Source organism: Catharus ustulatus, chromosome 10, assembly GCF_009819885.2.
Source record: "Catharus ustulatus isolate bCatUst1 chromosome 10, bCatUst1.pri.v2, whole genome shotgun sequence".
NCBI lineage: Eukaryota > Metazoa > Chordata > Aves > Passeriformes > Turdidae > Catharus > Catharus ustulatus.
The window spans coordinates 21,090,121-21,112,302 of record NC_046230.1 but is presented as its reverse complement, the minus strand read 5'-3'; the positions used below and the strand labels follow the sequence as shown (position 1 = coordinate 21,112,302).

General features: G+C 37.2%; 1 protein-coding gene across 12 annotated transcripts in view; it reads left to right on the top strand.

Moving 5' to 3' along the window:
* The window catches only part of NLGN1 (neuroligin 1), a 379,078-nt gene extending 361,996 nt beyond the window's left edge, over positions 1 to 17,082 (top strand). For 9 of the 12 annotated variants that reach the window (XM_033068727.2, XM_033068728.2, XM_033068729.2 and 6 more), the window contains 3 exons: positions 5,970 to 6,182; positions 11,142 to 11,931; positions 12,871 to 17,082. In XM_033068727.2, the coding sequence (XP_032924618.1) occupies positions 5,970 to 6,182; positions 11,142 to 11,931; positions 12,871 to 13,693 (1,826 nt within the window). In that variant the 3' untranslated portion in view covers positions 13,694 to 17,082. The remainder of the gene's footprint in view (positions 1 to 5,969; positions 6,183 to 11,141; positions 11,932 to 12,870) is intronic. The other 3 variants (XM_033068732.2, XM_033068737.2, XM_033068735.2) reach the window with 1 other exon arrangement.
* The last annotated feature ends 5,100 nt before the right edge of the window (positions 17,083 to 22,182 follow it).

Sequence of the window (22,182 nt, the reverse complement as noted above, 5' to 3'; positions counted from 1 at the left end):
ATCCACCCCTTTTGTAGGCCCCAACCACTTCACCAATATTAATTCAAAGGGTTTAGTACCCTGGGAGGAGTGATAAAAATTGCAACAGTACACGAATGCTCAATTCATAGATCATCACACACTTTCTAACATGCATACTTACAAAATCCCAAATGATATATTGACAAGCTTGTATATTTACTATTTCAACCCTGTAAAGTGTTTACTTTGGTGAAATGATGGGGAATTTCCAAAGGCTGCTGTTGAGGTAGCAGCACTGCCCAAGGAAGTCACCATCCCTGGAGGGATTTAAAACATGTTTAGATGTGGCTCATGGGGACTTGGTTTAGTGGCTGGCTTGGCAGTGCTGGGTTAATGGTCTTAAAGATCTTTTCCAATCTGAAAATTCCCTGATTCTGTGATTCTCTGGTCTGAAACAGCCAGGAAAGAGTGCATCAGGATGCAGCATGGTAGTACACACATTCCATGGAGTTAAGCTAAAATCTTGCACTTCTGAAATCATTAATCTCATTAGTAATGTGTATGTGGCAGAAAGCTACAGAAACAGACAGGAACTTTGCTAATGCTGCAATCACTTTTCTGTATATGAAATGAATTTCATACAAAACACCTGCTTGAGCAGCATTTTCAGAATACTTGCTTGTCTGATTCTCAAGCAGAGGTACACTGCAGATGTCTGTAGAGGAATATTTTCATGCACTGAATAGCTCATACTCTCCTGCATTTTTCTTAAGGGAGTTCCTAGTTCTTTTAGTCACCTTATCCCCTATCCATAACTAAAATATGCCATTAAAATTAGGACGTGCTGGTCAGCAAAGCGAGGAGCAGTATCCTCTGCTTCATGAATATCACATGCACATTAATGTTCACAGTGCTGCTGCCCATGTAAATCATTCAGATTACTTAGCTGATGTGAATTCTAGAGAAATGGCTAAGATGAAAACAAATGTGCTCTTTAAGTTTATCCATCTCTCTTAAAATTTGCTTGTCTTGCTCACATTCCTATCTGAGTAAGTAGAGTTTGAAGGGCAGTGGAAAATTTCTGTACATGGCAATTACCATTCAATATTAATAGAAGGTGTTGAACTAAAGTCCTAAGCATTGAATCCAGAGGGAATACAAATTCTTCCCTCAAAAACGACTCTGCATTCTTCTACTATGCATTGGTGCATTTATACTTGTACAATTTAACATTTGCTTTTAACAAAATTAAAGCTGGCATTTGACTGCACAGGGAATTGTAACTGGAAACCAAGCTAAATTATTATAACACATTCCTAAACAGGTGGGTATCATTAAAGTCTTAAGTGTTACTGCTTTCAGAGGCAAAACTCTTGGAAAAAGCCCTTTAAGCATGTCAGACCAATTTTTATATGCTCTTGTGCTTTATTTTTAGAGTAGCATTTGTTGCTTCGTATTTTCTCACAGGCAGATATTTTTTGTGTGTGTGTCCAGCAAGACATTCTACCCCTTACTTCATCCAGCCACGAAGGTCACTGTGTCATCAAACATTCAGACAGAACTCGTTAGAGGGATGGCTTGGGTCTCTTGTGATGTGAAATGGCACTTTCATACCCACCAGCCTGCACCTGTTTCTCACTGCATCACTGGCTTGTGGCAGTCCCTTACAACAGGAAAAATTCTGTCTTGGCCTCCTTCTCTGCATTAATTTGAATCTTCAAGTTAGGCAAGAGCTTAAAATAATTCAAACTACCTAAGGTTTTCAACTAAATATTTTAAGTTTCCCAAGCCCATTATTTTATTTACTCTTCAAAAATGCTGGAATCATATTAGAAAAAAAATTGCCTGAATGGCAAGCAGAAATCATTACCCAAGCAGATAAGCCTACAAAGCATTAAAATTTATCTTAATACAAAATAGAGGGCCTGGTTGTGGCACTCTCTGCATATTTGTCTAACAGATATGTAACAGAGAAATGGTCCAAATGAGCTTAATAAATCTCTTTCTTAAACTCACAAAAGACCACATCCTCACTTCCATAATTCTATTAGAGTCTGCTCCTGTGGAGGAGATAAAAGAAGAGATAACCTCTCCATTCAGAATATAAAATAGCAATTGTTCAGCTGATGATTGGAATATTTCCAGTAGAAGGACTTAATTATGGAACAAAATTAGCTCAATCTGACCTTTTCAGAGAATAATGCAAAACTGAGTTTTTTGTAAATGTCTTCCTGGAATAACTGAAATAAGGAATAATTTACTTCCCTCTTTTTGCAAGAGCAAAAGGTGGCAGAATATGATAGCAGCGTTCTTGGTGAGATGACAATCCAAGGATAATAATAAGACAGTATGTGCAGAAAGAGATAATATATTTTAATAGACTAGCTGATACAGTTTAAAAACAGGAAAGCTTTCAGACACACAAGACCTTTTCAGCAAGAGCAGGTTTCTCTCAGTGACTCAAAATTGCAAGCTTAGTAAGTAGATGGTTTAATGGTTGTGTCATAGGAATGCACCAAAATGTTTGGTATCTATATCCATTACACACTGAAAGCTCCTCTTGGGATAAAGACAAAACATACTGTTCCAATCTCTGCTTTATCTCTGTGATAAATAGGAATAAGTACCTGCACCCACAGAACAACAGGCTGGGGATGAGGCTGGTGTTAAAGCACTTCCCTCACTTCCATGCATTTATCTGTATTGAGGCACTCCTCACTAGGGAAAAAAAAAAAAAAAAAAAAACCACAAACTGGAAAGAAAAAGAAAAACCTCATCTGTTTTATCAATCCCATCTCTGATTTCATGACATTCTGAATGCTCCTAAGCCATGCTGATACCACTGAGTACAAGAAAAAAAGGCATGAACAGGTGGTGATATTAACAGGCTTCTTATGGTTCTGAAAAATGAGATAGAAATGTTTCATGTCATGAAAGTCAACATCAATCATCATCCATCTTGTGCAGATATGGAAATCAGCCAGTGTGGTTCTTGCTGAGGAGGCGTGAGATATTTCTTCTGCATCAGAGCTGTTGCTCTGGACACAAGTCATAATTTGTTTAATATAGATGAATGAGGAGAATATTACTAACACTGCCTTTTTTTTTTTTTTTTAAATAAACTGAAAGCTCCCCCTCCTGGCACATTCCCTGAACTGAATGCAAAGTTCCTGACATCTACTTTAAGCAACAGGAGATTCATGAAGATTCTTTAAAAGTAGTGCATTTATAGTCTCCCAAGGATTTCTCATTTCCCCATCCAGCTATGAGACCTGATATGAACTGATTTGACACCAGGAGTTTGCCCTAAGGCTTTGTCTACAATTTTAATCTGCTGCTTTTCCAGGGGAAGACTTATGGTTTCTACTTTGCTGCATAGTATACAAACTTTTTCTGAAAGTTTGAGTGTTCATATTTGTGTTCCTTCAGAGTGATCTGTGTAGCTCAGCTATAACCCCACCATCTAATTTCCTAATTAATGCCTTGGAATAATTTTGAGAAATCTATTGGATCTCTTTGAAGCAATGCTGCAGCTCTGCTGAGAGCAGGTCCTGGCCAGGCTCAGGGAATCTGAAAGCCAGGGAAAGCAAAAAAGCAAAGAGGGACATGTTTATGTCACAGTTTTGGTAGCTGCTGTAGCTGCTCTCATCTCGTTGCTGCCTGTGCTTTGGGGACTGCCTGTCCCTCCAATGCCTTGGATCAGTGCAGCCATGTATGAGCTTAATGTGATGAACTGATTTGTCACTGAATTTCCACAGCCATGCACTTATGCAAAGATAGGGAAAGATTTTCCCAGCATGTACAGCCACAGGATCCTGTAGTACCCATAAATCCCTATGTTTTAATTTTGTTACAGTCCCTGCTACCATCTCTCAACTCCAAGCAGGCTGACAAAGGCAGTGACACTGGTTAGGGACCTTTCATTAGATTTGCCATCACATTCAAAGACACCATCTCTCTGTGTCCTTAAAAAATATTTATGTAGAACACCTTTTAACTGGAGCATGGAGACAAGAATGGATGTTCCTGTGCAGGCAGGACTGTGCTGGGGCCATGCTTTTACACAGCCATGCACACCAACCCTCTGGCCACGTGGAGCAAAGTGAAGGAGCACAAAGCAGAGTAAAATAACATCGTCATCATCTCAACTCAGTGCTGAGCTGTAGCAGTAAAGTGAGAATGAATGAATGAATGAATGAATGAATTATAACTGTGTCTCCCTTCCTAGGCTTCTCCTGATTACCAAGGGGGTATTTTCTTCTATAGTAGTGATGCTACTTTGCTTTTTATGCAGTTAGGTAATAAATATGGCAGGTTTCAGTTGTAGAAGAGTGGTTATTGTAAAGTCTAGCATAGAGCAACAATTTACTACAGATACAATGAGTGAAATATGTCTATTAGACTTGGTACATTAGGTCTGGAAGTGGGAGAATTGCTGGCCTGGCACCTTTTGCCACTTTGCTCTTCCCTCTCTTGGTTACAAAAATCAGGATTGACCTACACAAACAAAACTACTCACCCTAAATGGAGCAGAGCTCAACTGCTGAGGCAGTGAGGCCAATGAGCTTTCAATGCCATTCACAGCAAAGAACAGCTGTTAGTATAAATGTCTCTATACATAGGGCACAACATCAAATGCAATTTGAAGCCAAATCAGAGTAATAATAAACAAAGGACACGTTCGTTATATCCCTGAATATAGGTACACCTATCTGTATTCTTGTTAAATCCTTCCTATATAGATGTATACACACATGAGTCTTCTTAGAAATGTCTTAAAAGCTGCTTTTATTGTCATAATGAAAGAGTAGGACTCCTTTGAGTGCCATTTGTCTGCAAAACTACTGTAAACTTCCTTTGAGTAGGCTGGCTGTACTCAAGAGAGTTGAATCAGTAGAACTTTGACGAGACTAGAAGACCCACTGATATCTAATTAACGTGGAAATAATTGTTGTAATCATTGCATTTCTCTACAAAGCATGTGCTGAAAAGCAGTTACACGATTTAGTGAGCATCAATCAGTTTGATATGCAAATGGAGGTACAGACTACTTCATAATGCTGGTAGTATTTAAACATTTGTTTATTAAGCTGAGAAAATTGGAAATGTCAGCAAATGGGGTCCAAAAGCAATGTCTTTTATCAACAGAGACTTTCTTCAGAGCTTTTGCTGTGCATCTTTTAGAGCCAGAAGTCTCTAATGACAAGAGTAACAGCAATGTTAAATGTGAAGGCACTGCTGGGAGTAGAGTGTGGAACAGTCATCCCTGCACCTGACACATTCCAACTCTGTTCCTCCAGGAATAAAAGGGAGCAATTGCAGTGCTCTCCAGATTATCCCTGAGCTCTTACCTTTTTGCTCTTAAGGGGTCATGGAAACAACCTAAATTGTCTTTATCCATTTAATGTAGATTCAATTAACTCAGGTTAATGACTGTGGGATGGAGCTCGGGGAGTTGAGAGCTGTTCCCATTGTTCAGCCTGGCTTGTCCTGTGACATAAGCTGCATTTTTGGGTGGAGAAAAAAGTAAAAGACAATTAGTTGCCAGGACAGGATTAAACAGAGTCTAGAGGGAAGTGTAATAATTGCATCTCAGCACATGGAAAGCTCATGGCTGCATCTGAGTAGAGAAAAGCAACACACATCAAATTATGTACAAAACAACTGCATCTTATCTGTTTCCTAAACCTTTACTCTTAAATCCAGTACAATCAACATAAAATCTTGGAAGCAATAAACAGTAACCTGTTAAGATTTAGAGGAGTATTTTGCCTGAGATGTGTCTTCATCTTTGCTACATATATTTATCAGGGCCAAAAGAGCAGATACCAAATATATTTTGTTTCATGAGGAGTAAAAAATTGCAAATTGATCCCAGGGAGTATGGAAAATAACGTAGTTACATGATATTTAATGGCATATACTTCTGAAATCTTGCTTGGAAGATTTTAACAGGATCACTCAGAAGAGCCCTTGCTAACCCCTTCTCTTTTCTTTTACTTTAACAGGATTTCTGAGCACTGGGGACCAAGCAGCAAAAGGAAACTATGGCCTCCTTGATCTAATTCAAGCTTTGCGATGGACTAGTGAAAATATTGGGTTCTTTGGTGGTGACCCATTGAGAATAACTGTTTTTGGATCTGGGGCAGGCGGTTCATGCGTCAATCTCTTGACTTTATCCCATTATTCTGAAGGTAACCGTTGGAGCAATTCAACCAAAGGTATTATGCAGGTTGCAAATTTTGACAATTTTGGTGTCTGCATGCCACCACCATTAGTACTATGTGATGTTCTGTATATTCTCTTTGTTTCTATGAACTGTTGAGTTCAGCTCAATATTAAGAAACTTTTTAAAGGCTGTCTAAGCCTCCTTCTCCCTCAGCTCTTCTGTGCATGTTTAAATTTTGGGTCACTTTCTTCTTTTTCCTATGGAGCTTTGTAGAAACACTTTATAGCAGACTTCTGAACAGCATTTTCTTGGTGCATCATTTTTGTCTCTTTTCTTTCCTACCTAAGGGTGTCTTTTTTTGGAAAATCAGTCAGTCATGCTCACAGTAGATGAGGTCATCTTTATTCAGACAGTTGTGAAAGGCGTGTTTAGTTTCTCCTGAGGAGCAGAATTTAAAGAAAACTAAAATGACACTGTTTCTCTTTTCAGGCTAACAACTGAATTGCTTAAAACTATTATTTTGTGTGAAGGAAACAAGCAACTAGTTGAGAAATCTTTTGTCTGAAAATGCATGGACTTCACTTGCTATCATCTAATAAAAGAATGGTTCAATGTTTTGCATGCATGATCCAAAATTGTCAAAGCATCCAAGTTGCAAATGGATTTCCTTCTATATATTTTTTCCTATTCCATAGCTAACACCTTTTCTCTCTAGTTGAGGCAGGCAGCAGGGAATTAAAATCATGCTGTTTGAGGCACCCAACTTACTCTATGATTTTTGCACCACAGTTTCACACAGTGTCTCTCATTTGCATGGCTACTGCTTATTGATCATGTTACTTTCGTCTTACTGTTTTCACATATTTTTTTATCTGTATTAGTTTTACCAGGGACACCACACTGTGCCCTGTGTATATAATCCTCCACTAATTTATATTGCTGTATCTCCATGGGGGACTAATTGGCTGGTCATAAAAACGTAATTCTGCTGACATTAAAAGAGCTGCATTTCCCCAAAGTCATGTTACAAAGACCACTGAGGTCAATAGAAGGGAGAGATTCTTTAGACCATGCCATTACGCTTTTTTAAATGAGAGAAAAATACAACTTTTACAAGAAGAGCTAAGTGGAAAATAAGACTCTGGTCTTAAATTTTAGTCTATTTTTACAATTTCATTTTTTAATGTAATTGTTTTTTTCTTCCATAACTACCTGAACCTTAATAGGAGATATTTAAAATAAGATGCTTGTAAGAGCAAGATGTAAGCATTATCTCACTGCACTGTGACCTGAGGGTCTCAATGCACCATCTTTTTTCATCAGAACTCTAAAAACCAGCTTTATCTTAAAGGATTAACTCCAGGTTGAATGAGGACACCTGGTTTATCTTCCCCTAACTCTTTACTTGGTGTTAAAACCAATCTTCTTGGTGTAACATGACATCAATGCAAAATGCCACATTTACAACATTTGGACAGTCTTGTGTTGCCTCTTATCAGCAAATGATTCCCTGTCATATCCCAACACACAGCCAGAATTCTGCCAGGAGCAGAATTTGTTTGGGGAAAACTGAGGCACTAAATTGCCAATACAGCAGATCAAGGCATTTTTGAGTGATCTGAAGAAGGTTCAGTAAAAGCAAATTTTTGAGGATTTCTTTTAGAAGCAAACCCATGCTTTGATGAAATTTGGATTAAACAGAACAACTCATCACACTCCCATGTATGTTGTTTCATTTGGAGGTGCTAGATCAGCCGTTTGAAAAAAAAAAAAATATATATATATATAAATTGGTCAGGTTCAAATAAGAAAAGTTATTTCTTAACATTTCCAAACCCCCTTTTGTTTCATGTTGTTTCACATTCGCATATGAGAGGTGGAGAAGGACTTTTTACAAGAGCATATAGTGGTAGGACAAGGGGGAATGGCTTTAAACTGACAGAGGGCAGGGTTAGATCAGGTATTATGAAGAAATTTTTTCCTGGGAGGGTGGTGAGGCCCTGGCACAGGGTGCCCAGAGAAGCTGTGGCTGCCCCTGGATCCCTGGAAGTGTCCAAGTACAGGTTGGACAGGGCTTGGAGCAGCCTGGGATCATGGAAAGTGTCCCTGACCATGGCAGGCAGTGAAACGGGGTGAGCTTCCCTTCCAACCCAAACCCTTGCAGGATTCTGTGATTCTATGATTATCAACCAGTCTCTTTCATAAGCTATAAATTCAGAAACTCACTTGCTTCTGTCATTTCCCTCTGGAAGATTCCCTTGGCAGTGAGAGGAAGAATTCAGCCTATTTCAAGATGGAGCTGTTCACAGCCACCCACCTGCAAGTGGGCAGAGCAGCACCCATCTTCACAAAGTGCTCTCAAAATTTAGATGAATATATGCAAATTATTATTATTTACTGTGGTGAGACATTGAATAAGGGTCACAAAGCACTATGGCCCATTGAACATTTAAATCTTCTTTCCATCTGTCTGAAGCCCATAAGCAGTAATAATCATACACATTATCAGACAAAAATATAGTTCTCCATCCTGTGAGGTACAATTTCTGCCACGAATTCTGTGACAGAATGAAAATAATTTTTCATACTGTTCATTTTTCACCAAGTGGTTTGAGTGGAGGAATAGCTCTGTCAGCATTCTTCAGCACAAGGAGGGATATTTAGCTTCACTTCCTCAGATGGTTTTATGGCCAAAGGACTTGACCACTTTTACTTAATCCAGCATCTGATGTTTATGTAGCACTTAGCAAGCCACAGTGTTTGTATCAGCATTTTCTTACACGTAGCTTACACTTTCTGTCCTTGTTCAGACATATTTAATAAAGCAATAAAGCTAGATTTACACAATATGCAAAAACCCACACACATTATGAATTATCATGAAATACATCTCTGTGAAAAATCAGCTTTGTCATTTAGTTACATTCATTACAATGCCTGGATCCTCTGTGGTAATTCTACTGACTTTGAGCTGATTTATAGTAGTTCAGTATCTGACCTCATAAACATGCAAATATATTTTAGCTGTTTATAGCTCAAGTTCATTCTTATTTTTACTCATATCTTGCAAGAAAATAGTATCTTGGATATGATTTCTCATAAGTTTAAGAAGCTTGAGTTGACACATTTCAGTCTACACCTATCTAATGTGAAGACTTTTCGATTAGGACCTAATAAAATCGAGAATGATTTAAAAATTCCTGAGAAGCTTGTAAAACGTTTCCTGCCAGCAACAGATTCCAACTTGTTTTTGAGTGTACAGGGTCTGGTGCTGCAATAGAGGCTGTAAAAGCATTTCTTTGATTTGATTTAGAGGCTAGGGAGGTTTTTTATCAATAGAAATATGTTGCTTATCAAAGCAAAAGCCATCTTGTGCATTATTGGAATAAATTTCTGAGGTAAGGTGAGTGCCTTGACTCCAGCTCCTCTGGTGGGAGTATCCAGCTATTTATCAGGCATTGGACCAGAGATTCCTGGTGGAATTGAGTGAGGCCAAGTGTCACTTTCCTAAGTAACAAGTTCCTAAATAACTCTACCAGAGATGGTGGAATGACTCCAGGTGCCCATCAGCACAAGTAAAACAAAATTTTGACCCATATATTTTAAATCAGGATAACTCTTGAACACTATAGACATTAACCAGAGTGACCTATAGGAGTCAGGGTTCAGTATAAAATATTTTCCAGTTTGTGAAAAAGGTATGATACTGAAATTAACTTCTTTAAAAATGGAAAAAAAACCTCCTCACAAAACAGAAAGGCCACTATCACCTATAGTCGAAATAATAATTATTACTATCAATATACTACTACTACTGCTACTACTACTACTAATAATAATAATAAATTAATAATAATTATTATCACCTTATATAGTCTAACCTATTAAATACAATTTCAATTATCTAAATATAGTTTCTGAGCATAAGGTTCAGATTTGTAGTCTCTTTCAGAGCCCAAAGTACCCTCCTCAAATGGAGTGGAAAAATGCAATGGGAGCATAAGAAGTATCAGAACAAGGATGAAATTCTGACTGCATTAAAGCCAATAGCAAAATAATTGTATTAATTCACTGACTAGAAGGGGATGAGGCTATCATCCACAATGGGTATTAAAAATCCTTACAGAGGGGAGAGAAAAAAATAAATTTTAAGTATTTTTTTATTTCTTTAGGTAGAGTTCCTGGTCCAGAGTGCTAATTAAATCAGCATAAATTCAAGTTAATTGTACTGAAGTCTTTGGGATTTACTGCAAGTTTATATGCAGTGCCACATCATTCTCTCTCCCTTAACTGAATACCTGAACATATGTTTAAATATCTGAATTACAAAGCAAAATAATGTAAATATATCATTTCCCTTTTTATGTAAGTATGATCAATATAAACCTGCCTTAAAAAAGTTCCTTACAAGAAAGAATTTTGACTTAGGCACTTATAAATTTAATAGCTACCTGGTGCCTTCTCATCTATTACTCCAGAATACAAATTTTTGCAGTGATACGCAACATAAAAGCACTGCACCTTTCAAACCAAATTTAATCCCAAAGAAAACATTAAAAATGTAATAGACCTATTTCACATAGTGGTATGCAAGCGTGCTGCTGATGGCTTGAACAATGCCTAAAACTTCAACCCATTTCAGAGACCTGATGGCTTTTCCTACAAACTACAATGTGTTTTATGAATTTTTTTTTGTAACCTGATAGTGTTGTCCTATATAAGGCAATGCCACTCCTTTTTCTTCCTGAGTTTCTTTTGAAAATCTGTTCCTCAGCTGGACTATATTGAGGGAGAATCATTTGCTTCAGCACATATTGCATTTATTTTATGCACATTACCTGTAGGTACAGCAGCAGTCAGATCTCACTGTCCCGTATATTTAAGTACTATTAAGATTCAGGTATCTCTTCTGTTAAAGTTTACTATTGTTTCAAAGAACTCCTTTGAATCTTTCAAAGTCTGTGGCTGTTTCAAGGTCGCTTCAGTAGTTTTCAAATATTTCTCCCCACAGGACTTTTTCAAAGAGCAATAGCTCAGAGTGGAACAGCTCTCTCCAGCTGGGCAGTTAGCTTTCAGCCTGCAAAATACGCCAGGATGTTGGCTACAAAAGTTGGTTGCAACATGTCAGACACTGTGGAACTGGTAGAATGTCTACAGAAGAAGCCTTACAGAGAACTTGTTGACCAGGACATCCAACCAGCAAGATACCACATAGCCTTTGGACCGGTAATCGACGGCGACGTGATACCAGACGACCCTCAGATCTTGATGGAACAAGGAGAATTCCTCAACTATGACATCATGCTGGGAGTTAACCAAGGGGAAGGGTTGAAGTTTGTTGAAAACATTGTGGATAGCGAAGATGGCATATCAGCCAGTGATTTTGACTTTGCAGTTTCTAATTTCGTCGATAACTTATACGGATACCCCGAAGGCAAAGACATATTGAGGGAAACCATTAAATTCATGTACACAGACTGGGCAGACAGGCACAACCCTGAGACCAGAAGGAAAACGCTGCTGGCTTTGTTTACTGATCACCAGTGGGTTGCACCAGCAGTGGCCACTGCAGATCTTCACTCGAATTTTGGATCGCCTACGTATTTCTATGCCTTCTACCACCATTGCCAGACAGATCAGGTACCTGCTTGGGCAGATGCAGCCCACGGAGATGAGGTTCCTTACGTACTAGGAATCCCCATGATTGGTCCTACTGAGTTATTTCCTTGTAATTTCTCCAAAAATGATGTCATGCTAAGTGCAGTGGTGATGACGTACTGGACAAACTTTGCAAAAACTGGGTGAGTACCAGATAATGAATGGTCTTGTATGCAAACTTTGGATGGAATGGGGCTTCCCATTTGTTATCTCCCCTGGGAATTTCTGTACTTTTAGGATGAATAAGAGATTAAGAATTGAGTTGGATATTTATGTTTGCTGTCCCTTGGCTCGCTTACATGTTTTAGAAAAAAGAGGGGAAAATATCTTTGCAGACATTCTGCAAGGAAATTTTAAAATATACACAAAACTAATTAAGGAAACTCTGGAAGAGTGTAAAGCTAAGCATTTAATATATGTGCATAGTTAAATCAGATACATTAGTACCTGCCTTTACCCCACCACTGATACTTTCCTCCAATGAGACAGAAAATTATATAAATATTGCATGAAACATACTACAGCTTATTTTAGTAGCACATTTTGTCTTAAATTGCCACTTCTGACCATATAATATGTGACTTCAAACTTGGAAAGTTTGGTCATTTTCATTAATCCTTTTTTATCAGTGGTGTTCAAAAACCTTTGTTATGTTTGACCACTTATTTTTGACTATGCATGGCACTGAGTTGTGCTCTGCCATGATCCTTCCCCTCTGGAAGGATCACAGGAACAGAAATGCAGAGATGTATGAACTTCATACTGCTAAAAAAGACAAGAAAATCTTAATGTTCTCTCACACTGCTCTCTCACAGACCTTTGTCCACATCACCACACCTTCTTCCCTCACTGTGAGACCCCAACATTTTGGAAAACCAGGGAAGTCGCCGAAGTCTGTGTCAAAAAGAGTTCTTTTGCACAATGCTGTTTCTAATCAAAATTGTTAAAGCCTCTAATTTTAGGGAATAGATTCTGCTCCATCCAAAGGCAGTCTTAAACGTTTAGTATAAAGTCCTAATTATGTTAATTTTATAATTCCATTTGAAATGCTTTGTAACATTGGAGATATCTTTTTCTTTTAGTGACCCAAATCAACCAGTGCCGCAAGACACAAAATTCATCCACACAAAACCAAATCGTTTTGAAGAAGTAGCATGGACCAGATATTCTCAGAAAGACCAGCTGTACCTTCACATTGGATTAAAACCACGAGTCAAAGAACACTATAGGGCCAATAAAGTGAACCTCTGGTTGGAGCTGGTACCTCATCTGCACAATCTTAACGACATTTCACAGTATACCTCTACCACAACTAAAGTGCCATCGACTGATAATACTTTCAGACCCACAAGGAAAAATTCTGTTTCAGTTACTTCAGCCTTTCCTACAGCCAAACAAGATGATCCCAAACAACAACCAAGCCCATTTTCAGTGGATCAAAGGGACTACTCAACAGAATTGAGCGTTACTATCGCAGTTGGCGCATCTTTGCTGTTCCTGAACATTTTGGCCTTTGCAGCGTTGTACTACAAAAAGGACAAGCGGAGACATGATGTTCACAGGAGATGTAGCCCACAACGTACCACTACCAATGATCTCACCCATGCACAAGAAGAGGAGATAATGTCCCTCCAAATGAAGCACACTGACTTGGATCATGAATGTGAGTCCATCCATCCACATGAGGTGGTTCTCAGGACCGCCTGTCCCCCAGACTACACGCTAGCTATGAGAAGGTCTCCTGATGATATCCCCTTAATGACACCCAACACCATCACAATGATCCCCAACACTATACCAGGGATTCAGCCCCTACACACATTCAACACATTCACCGGAGGACAGAACAATACTCTGCCCCATCCTCATCCCCACCCCCATTCACACTCAACAACCAGGGTATAGCCAGACAAGATGAAACAAACTTTATTTTTTGATGGATTACAGTAGGTGATATTACTGAAGATTACTTGGCTTTCAACCTACAAGACTCTTACTATTTAAATATGGAGGAATATTATGTGAATATACATATCAAGAACATTTGGGGTTTTGAAAAAAATGAATTGTACATATATGAAATGAACTTAAGAAACAAACAAAGCAAAAGAAAAAATGAAACAAAAACAAAAAACCCAACTGTTTGCAATTGCTTGAAGCAGTTGTCCTGAATGATACTTTTTCATTCACATTCAAGTATTAATTTTTTGAAGATTTAAGTTACATAATGGAATTAGGCATGTGCAACACAAACAGGAAAGAACTATGACTGAAAATTTTAAAAACCTATAAATATGCACAAGGGACACACTAATGGAATGTCAGATAATTTTCACCAATTTTTATTTGGACCTGTTTTCTTGTGTAGACCATATTTACATATTTGAATAAGTACACAAAGCACCAATGCTGTTAAGGCCTTAGAAAGGGGCTCTTGCTGAAATCTGCCAGTCAGAGAAGTTTTACAGCCTGGCAGGTAAAACATTATCACTTAAGTGCTGTCAGTATAAAAGTTGTGGGAATAAAGGAAACTGGATATTTTTAGCACGATGTGCATGATAATTTATATGCTTGGTGGCTGTGCTGCTGATTAAGCCGTAATTAAAATTCTTCTCATCCCATTGGAGTTTTTAATAGAAGCTTTCTCCATCAATTGGCACAACCTAAAGAAGTTTTTTCAAGGGGCAAAAGTAATTACATTAAAATATTTCACGGTAGCTTCCGAAAGAGAAGGGATTGCAACAGTTCTTAAAGGTATTCATGGCACTCTAGGTATACAGTGGTGGAATCCCAGACAAAAAAATTTATACTATTAATGTTCTTTTTCCTTTCCACCTAAATAAGTTCTAACTTTGAAATAACTATAACGGAATCGCATTTGATGAAGGATTTATAATTTGTTATGATTTAGTTACAGAGTATTTTGTTCAAATTGATAAGGTAAAGTGTGTCCAAAAATTTAATTGCAATGACATTTTGCCATGTAGAAGTGCCCCAATATTACTGCTCTGATTACACCTTTCAGTTTATTGTTTCAACTCATGTTGCATGTTACAAAGTTTACTTATAATACTTTAATATGTTAATTCCCTATTTGCTATACATTAGCTTTGTCATTCCAATTAATTATCTAGACCAGATGGCAAGAGTATAGAAAATAAAAAAGGTATATGAGAATGGGGAAAGAGCCAACAACTGGAAATTTAAAAATCTGGATACTACATATGTTTGTGCGATTTGAAGTGAGTGTTCTAAAATCACAAGAAATTTTTCATTCCCCTGTTGCTTTCCAGTAATTCTATACCATGGTCCTTTCAAAATGTTTGTATATGTAATCAGATGTACATTTATATAAAAGAAATAATTGAGATGGACTTAAGAGCACACCCCTGATAAATACTTTCTCTCTTACCTGTACTATATTTCTATTAGACTAAAGTTATGTGATTTTTTTTTACATTTTTTCAAATTACTAGCAATTTTGATAGTTTGTAAGATAATGCGAAGAACTTTCTCTGACAAACTAACTGCAGTAACAGAAACATTTCTTTTCAGTTACTCTTTTTCAAGAATGAAAGCTTATTACACACAAAAATTGTATACTACTTGATGGAAAATTACTTTGTATTTCTTGGCCATATTACTGGTCACTGAGTGAAATAAAGATAATCTGGATAACGAATATTATTCCAATGTTAAGAGACCTGATCTTTGCTCATTAAAGAGCTAAAATGTTTATTGCTGTTTTGTCATTTTTTAATGAAGTAATGGTAACTGTCTCAAATAAAGAGTAATATCTTAAGACCAGTCTGGTTTTTGAAGACATGAGGGTGCCTTCTACAATTAATAAAACTGCACATTTATGGGCCAGCCCCACCACAGCCTTTTTTACAGAAATATTGACATTTTGACTGTCATCACATGTAGATGTCCTCCAGATTTCAGGAATGAGTTAAAAATGCAATATCAACACCAAAAAAAAAAAAGGCGAGGAACAGGCCAAATTGAAATAAATCTGCAGTATTCCATGATGGGAAAAAAAATCACCTGGGTTTTATCGGGTGATTGAACTTTTCTAATAAAAGATTGGTGAGAAGTTTAAAGCTTGTTTGCTAACATCGAGCACGGACATTAAAAATTTAGCTGAAATCAAAATAAACTACTAAAATTTCTGTTAGTTTACTTACCTATTAAAAAAATAGAAAACCATGTACTTAGTACTTCTTACAGTCCCCAGTTTTAAATTAAGGTCTTTTTGTAGAAGCATAAAAAATCGTCTTCAAAATCCAGGGTGGTCTGTGTGCAATTTCTGCCTGATGTGGTTGTGCTTTTAGACTGTGACCTGCCAATGTAAACCAATAAAAAAAGAATTGTCTGCCATCTGATAATTATTGTTTAATAAGAAGATTGTATTTTGCTATGTTGATGAAACAAAACAAAAAAAAAATACAAAAAATATTGATGGCCATAAAACAAAATATTAATGAAATATGATTTTATGTGCTTTTCTTAACTTTATCAAAACCAAAATAACTTTCTACTATAGTTTATTTGTGGCCATATAGCTATATATCTCTATATATACAGTATCTGGTAATTGTTTACTTTTATTAGTTACAAAATAAATGATTTAGGTAAACCAAGCATGACACTACACTTTATTTCTGTCAGCCAATAGTATTTAAAATGTGAAAGATGAAGGCAACAACACAAATTTTGTTACTCCTGTTTGGAAAAAAAAAAGTCCATTCCTGTGATGCAGATACTGTGAATGATATTTTAGTGGCTACTTTATACTGACATTACAGCAGCTGGCTTTCCAAAAGTAAGATGGTGTCCCACGTTTTAACACAACATTAAGAAAGAGTAAGAGATGTTTTAAAGCTGAAATGAAAATATAAGAAATGGTTTTGAAATATCTTCATGTGCTTCATGGAATATAAGTTTGTTATTTTTAAAATATTTTATCTATTTGATTTGTTTTTCATGGTATCCTACACAAAAGCAAAACTGAGTGTGATATTTAATTTCTTGTATCATCCTTGGACCAGATTTCCAATAAAATTAGGATATCAGTCAGTCTTTGGAAGTTCAGTAAAAATATAAAGAGCCTGCATTTATTGATTTCACACTTTTGTAAATATGTTTGCAGACCTTTTTAAGAAAATGTATTCTACCATTTTGAGAAAAAAAATAACAATGGAATCATTGTCTCGTTTATCTATTAAAATTACAGGCAATATAATGTGCTGTGCTGACATTTCTAGGAGAAATAAAACCGATAAAAAAACGCATTTTGCTCAATGGTATCTCAGTTGGTTATACCTGGTATCCTCCACCCACAGAAGACTTGCAAGGTGTGGATGAACTTCCTGGATAAAATCCTCCATTGGAAAATGTAGTTGTTATCTTCCTTGTCTGTACTAAACATGGATTCCTGTGTCACAAGTCTTTAATTATCAGATGTTTTTCTTACTCAAACATCCAAAACCCCGGATGAATAGAGGTCTAACAAATAAATATGTTACAGTTTTAAAGACACCACTGCACAGAAGATGTTGGAATTTCTGTTGCCAACTTCACTAGGAGATGAAACAGCTGACATCATAGGGAGCTGTCAAACATCATGGTATTCCTTTGATGTTTGGAAGTTGTTGCTTTTTCCCTGTGATGTTAGTTTAAAACATTGGCCTTTCCTTCACCTTTTTTTCTAGTATTGAACAGTTACAGATGGTCGCTTTTTAATGTAAGCGAACGTTAGATAATTTAATTATTATTGTGAAAATGTGCTTCCAAATAAATCAGATTAATGGGAAATTCCCTTCAGACATTTTGTTATTTTTCGTTCACAGGTCTTGTCAAAATATTTGTTGCAGCACTTCTGCTTTTTATTTTCCCCCAGTCTGCAAGCTAAGGGACATTCTCCAAATAACATTAAAAATCTCTTTTTCTATTTGAAATAATAACACTATAAGGTTAAGATGCCCTCCTGAGGCCTCCAAGTAAATATGAACAATTTGAAGCATGGCAAATGGGCTTTTACTCTAAACATTCTAATTTGATTCCATTCTGGCACATCAATACATTTGTATGCAGACCAGAAATCAGCAGCATTTGATAAGGTGTTCAAGAGAACTTCGCAGCAGAATCGATGAGTTCATCACCAGCCATGCACAAAGTCCCTTTTCTCTTAGGTTCTGTTCATGTCATTGTATAATTAATTTCTTATATACAGGCTCAGTAAAATCTTAACTTTTTGAAATGGGAAATTGTTAAACAAGGTAATAAACTTTATCTGTCAGAAAATGTTTAGAAAAAAACCTGTTGAGAGTCACCTAGGAGGTGTAGATTTTTATATGCAACCTGGCTTAGTTCCTTTTTGTTAATGTTATAATTCTCAATAATTTGTGCACCTGGGAAACCATCATTTCTGTAATAAGCTTTAGTTTTGCAAAAGAATTTAAATACTGTATGTAAATTATGGATTAAAACCTGAGTTTCGTGTCCCTTTGCTACTGGGATGAATGAAAAACCTCATAGAAGTACAACAAATTTGTTCAAGCCAATTTTATACAGTCTCTTGAAATTTATTTTGTTTTGATTTGAAGATAAAAACACCATCACAGCAGTAGAAGCTGTGTATTTCTCTCAGAAAATGCCTTCTTGTGTTTATATGCATCTGTGTGCACATGCTTACCCACACACAGCCAATAAAGGAGATTTCAAACCATGTGACTAACCAGGGAATTTTGCCTTTTGGCACCATCCAAAGGTGTGGAGGTAATGCCTGCCCCTCATTCTGATTCTCCACTGCCATTGAGCAGCTGATAAGATGATGACAATGTTTTTAGCTCCAGCTGAATTGGTATTTATCGTGGGACCATTGGAATCAATGAAGCCCTGGCAATTCACACCAGCTATCGATCTGCTTCGGTCCTTTAATGTTCATCATGGCTCATCTCTCTGTCCAATTCTGCATATCTTCTCCTGCACATGAACACCCACTCACAGAAATTATTCCAAGTATAACTATCCTGATTTATGAGCACTACCAGGCTCTAAAACATGCCTTACAATATGCTTATGAATATTTGCATGTAAGGTCAAAATTCAGGGGGAAAAAATCCTCCTTTTATATGAAATAAAACCCAACAAACTGAAATTACATGGATGCAAAGAAAAAATTAGCACCAGAGTTTCCAGCCTTAGCATGCTGTAGCATTTTTTATGTTAAAATCTATATAGAAAGGAACATTCAGTTCTTCCTGATCCTCAAATCTGTATGTTGACCTACATGTCAAAGACACAATGACACTTTACAGCAGTTGGAAGTCTGCTCTGTTCTGCTCCATTCTGGAAGGGAAGAGACAGACAACTGGGCCACATGTTGCTATAAATTCTGGACAGAAATAGCTGGATTTTCTCTGTCATCTGAATTTCCCCCCCTTGATGTCAGCAGGGCCAGGCAACAGCATCTGTGAGCAGAACTTTATAATGACACCATAAAAAAAAAAAAAAAAAAAAAAAAAGTGGAGTTTTTAAGCCTATAGGGCTACCCAGTTTTTTTGCTTCACAGTTGTAAGAACCAGTAACTTTTTTTCAAATAAAAGTTGATACCATTGGCACTCAGATATGATAATACCATAGCTCAGTTAACAATAGTTTGGTGGAGGACTCTATGAGATAATAACACTTCAATTGCATTTTTAAAAATGCAAAAAAAGGAAAAATTTTCACCTAGAGGTTCTGTTCAGTTAGTGAGGAAGTCAGGGAGCCTGACTGGACCTCCTGGGTGTGAGGGATAGAAAAGCAAATTTGGGACTGCAAAGCAGTTGTGGGGCAGATCCTGTTCAATACATTTGATTTTTCACTTGATAAATATTCCCTGGAATAAATTGAGGAGTGGGGCAGAACCTTGTGGCAGGAGGCAGTTCGGGAGGGAGAGGTGTAAAGTGCACCTGTTTCATCCAGTGGTTTGTAGAAACAACTTCAACAGTAATTTTAAGCATTAAAGACTATATGAAAGGTTCTAGAAATAATCCATAGTTCATCTGACACCACATATATTTTCAGAAAAAGCTGTGCAATATTTCACTGATTGATGACAAATATATGGTTGTACAGTGTTGTTTTTTCTACTTTTCATAAGATTACTCCTATGTAGTGGTGATACTCAGCTGAACTAATGAATAAATTTTGCTCTTATTTGCATAGAAGTCAGTCTGGAGCAATTCTATGAAAGTGGAAAGTGGGACACTCACCATGGTAAATCACACCCAAAAACAATTGCTCTCGTTCAGCTAGTAGAGATTCCCTTGTTCAACCACATGCTGATTTTTTCTTTAACATCCATCCATTTGCCATAAATACATTTTTCTCTCCCCAGTTATTCACTGGAATAAGTGTACCCTGCTCTCCACAGAAGATGAAGACAACAGGAACCATTGTTTTCCTCTCTTGAATCATGACTTCACCGTCCAGGAGCAGAAAATGTAACAGAAGAAAAATAACAAGCCAGGGTTTGTGATTTGGGTTTGTTTGGTTTTGTTTTTTCTTATAGGCTGTTTTGAGTATCTTGATTCTCTGAAGCCTCACCAAAAGCCAGAAAAAGAGACAACCTTAATTGCTGCAGCCAGGAACCTTTTTGGGTTTTTTTTCCTTTTGCCTTGTCCAGGAGGAAAGAGCAGGGTTAAATTAATGAAAAGAGACTTCTCTGGAAAAGCACTGCCAGCTGTAGTGCTGAGATACACCACAGAAGCATGAAAACACCCATAAATTCTGCTGTGTTTGACAGAAGAAGAAACATTTGTAAAATTTAATACAATACTGATAAAATTATATATCTGAGATTTTATTTTTATACAAGTAATCCTTTTTCAACAATACAGTTTATCTAAAGTCTAAAAGGGCTTCTTGGCTACTAGAATTTAGACTATTGTAACACTGGATGTGATTTCCCCTTTGTAGAATTCATACTTGTCCTGTCTCCATTCTACAATTCAACTTAGGGATTTTTTTAAAAAAAATAGAAACTCTCTGGTTTTTATTGAGTTGTTGCAGTATGGACTATTGCTAGGTGCAGTTTGCTGTCTCTACTTCATTCATCATTTACTTAAATGTCATAATCCTTTAATCTATTTTTTTTTTCTTGCTTCCTTACAGGTTGAGTAAGGTTTTTAAAAAATTGTTTCTTGTGTGATAAGTGGAAATTTGTTCTTCATTCCCTCTCACATTGCTTCTACTGTCTCACACAAATGCAAATATTTGAAATAATTTATATCTGTTTTCTTCACTTAATTTTATCAGTGTTCTTGTTCCTTCCGGTGGGAATTTTGCTTTAAATTGTTTTTCTTACAGTTGCATATCTATCCAGGGATATTAATTTATGAACTCCCAGCTACAAGGATTGCATTCGGTGTGGGAATGGAAATCCAGGCTGCTCTAGTGTCTCCAGCATCCAGCAGGGGCAAGGCCAGCCTCTCCTGGCTAGGAATTTCCATGGAGTTCACAGCCATCACTGAATTATCCACCACACACAGATGGAATATTTCCCTTTGGAAGATGCCAGAGGTGCAATTTCACAGGGACCTTGGAGCTAAGTGTGTGCCTCCAGACATGAGCATGGGCTCATATACTCAACTGCTTGCTGGATTAGAAGCTTAAAAAATTATCACCTTGCAGCTCATGGCCACACTTCAGATGAATGTTGCTGTGTTTCTGTGGCTGTGCTGGTGCTCAGATCTTTGTTCTGAAGTGGGTTTTGTTGCAGTGCCTGCCTCTGTGCTGCAGCTGTTTCACCGAGCTGACCCCTGCAGCAAACAGCCAAATTTCTGCTGACTGCACCTGAGGAAGATGGGCCCCTCTCCTTGCAGGAGGAATGGCATGCAGATGGGCAGCATCAAACCAAATTTTCTACTTGTTTTTAACTTGGAACAGCCCTTTGCTTCCCTTCTTAAGGGAGCAGGAGGGTTGAGGTTTGGGGTATGATTACAGGAGGTGTTTCTGCTGTAGGTCTGCGCTGGATGTTGAAGGTTATCAGCATGAAATTCTTCCTTCCTAAATTTAACCACCAGTTTTAGGTGCCTAGTGCAAGAATTATAATATTGGATAAATCATTGTCTACTGCTTATCTGCTTTTCCGTGCTGCCTAAGAGAGAGCCAAAAGGAGGTGAACAAATTTACTATCCTTTCTGTCTTTCAGGTACACTTAACTATGAAAGCCTGTTATTTATACACACATATGTTATTAACAATCATTATTTTTTTAGTTGCATAGATCAGAATCACGACTTTTTATACCCAGCTTTAATTTTATTACAATGTGCCTCAGGCTGAGGAAGTAAGACCAGCAGTGATCAGAACTGAATGGCATGAAGTAATGAAACATCTTCACT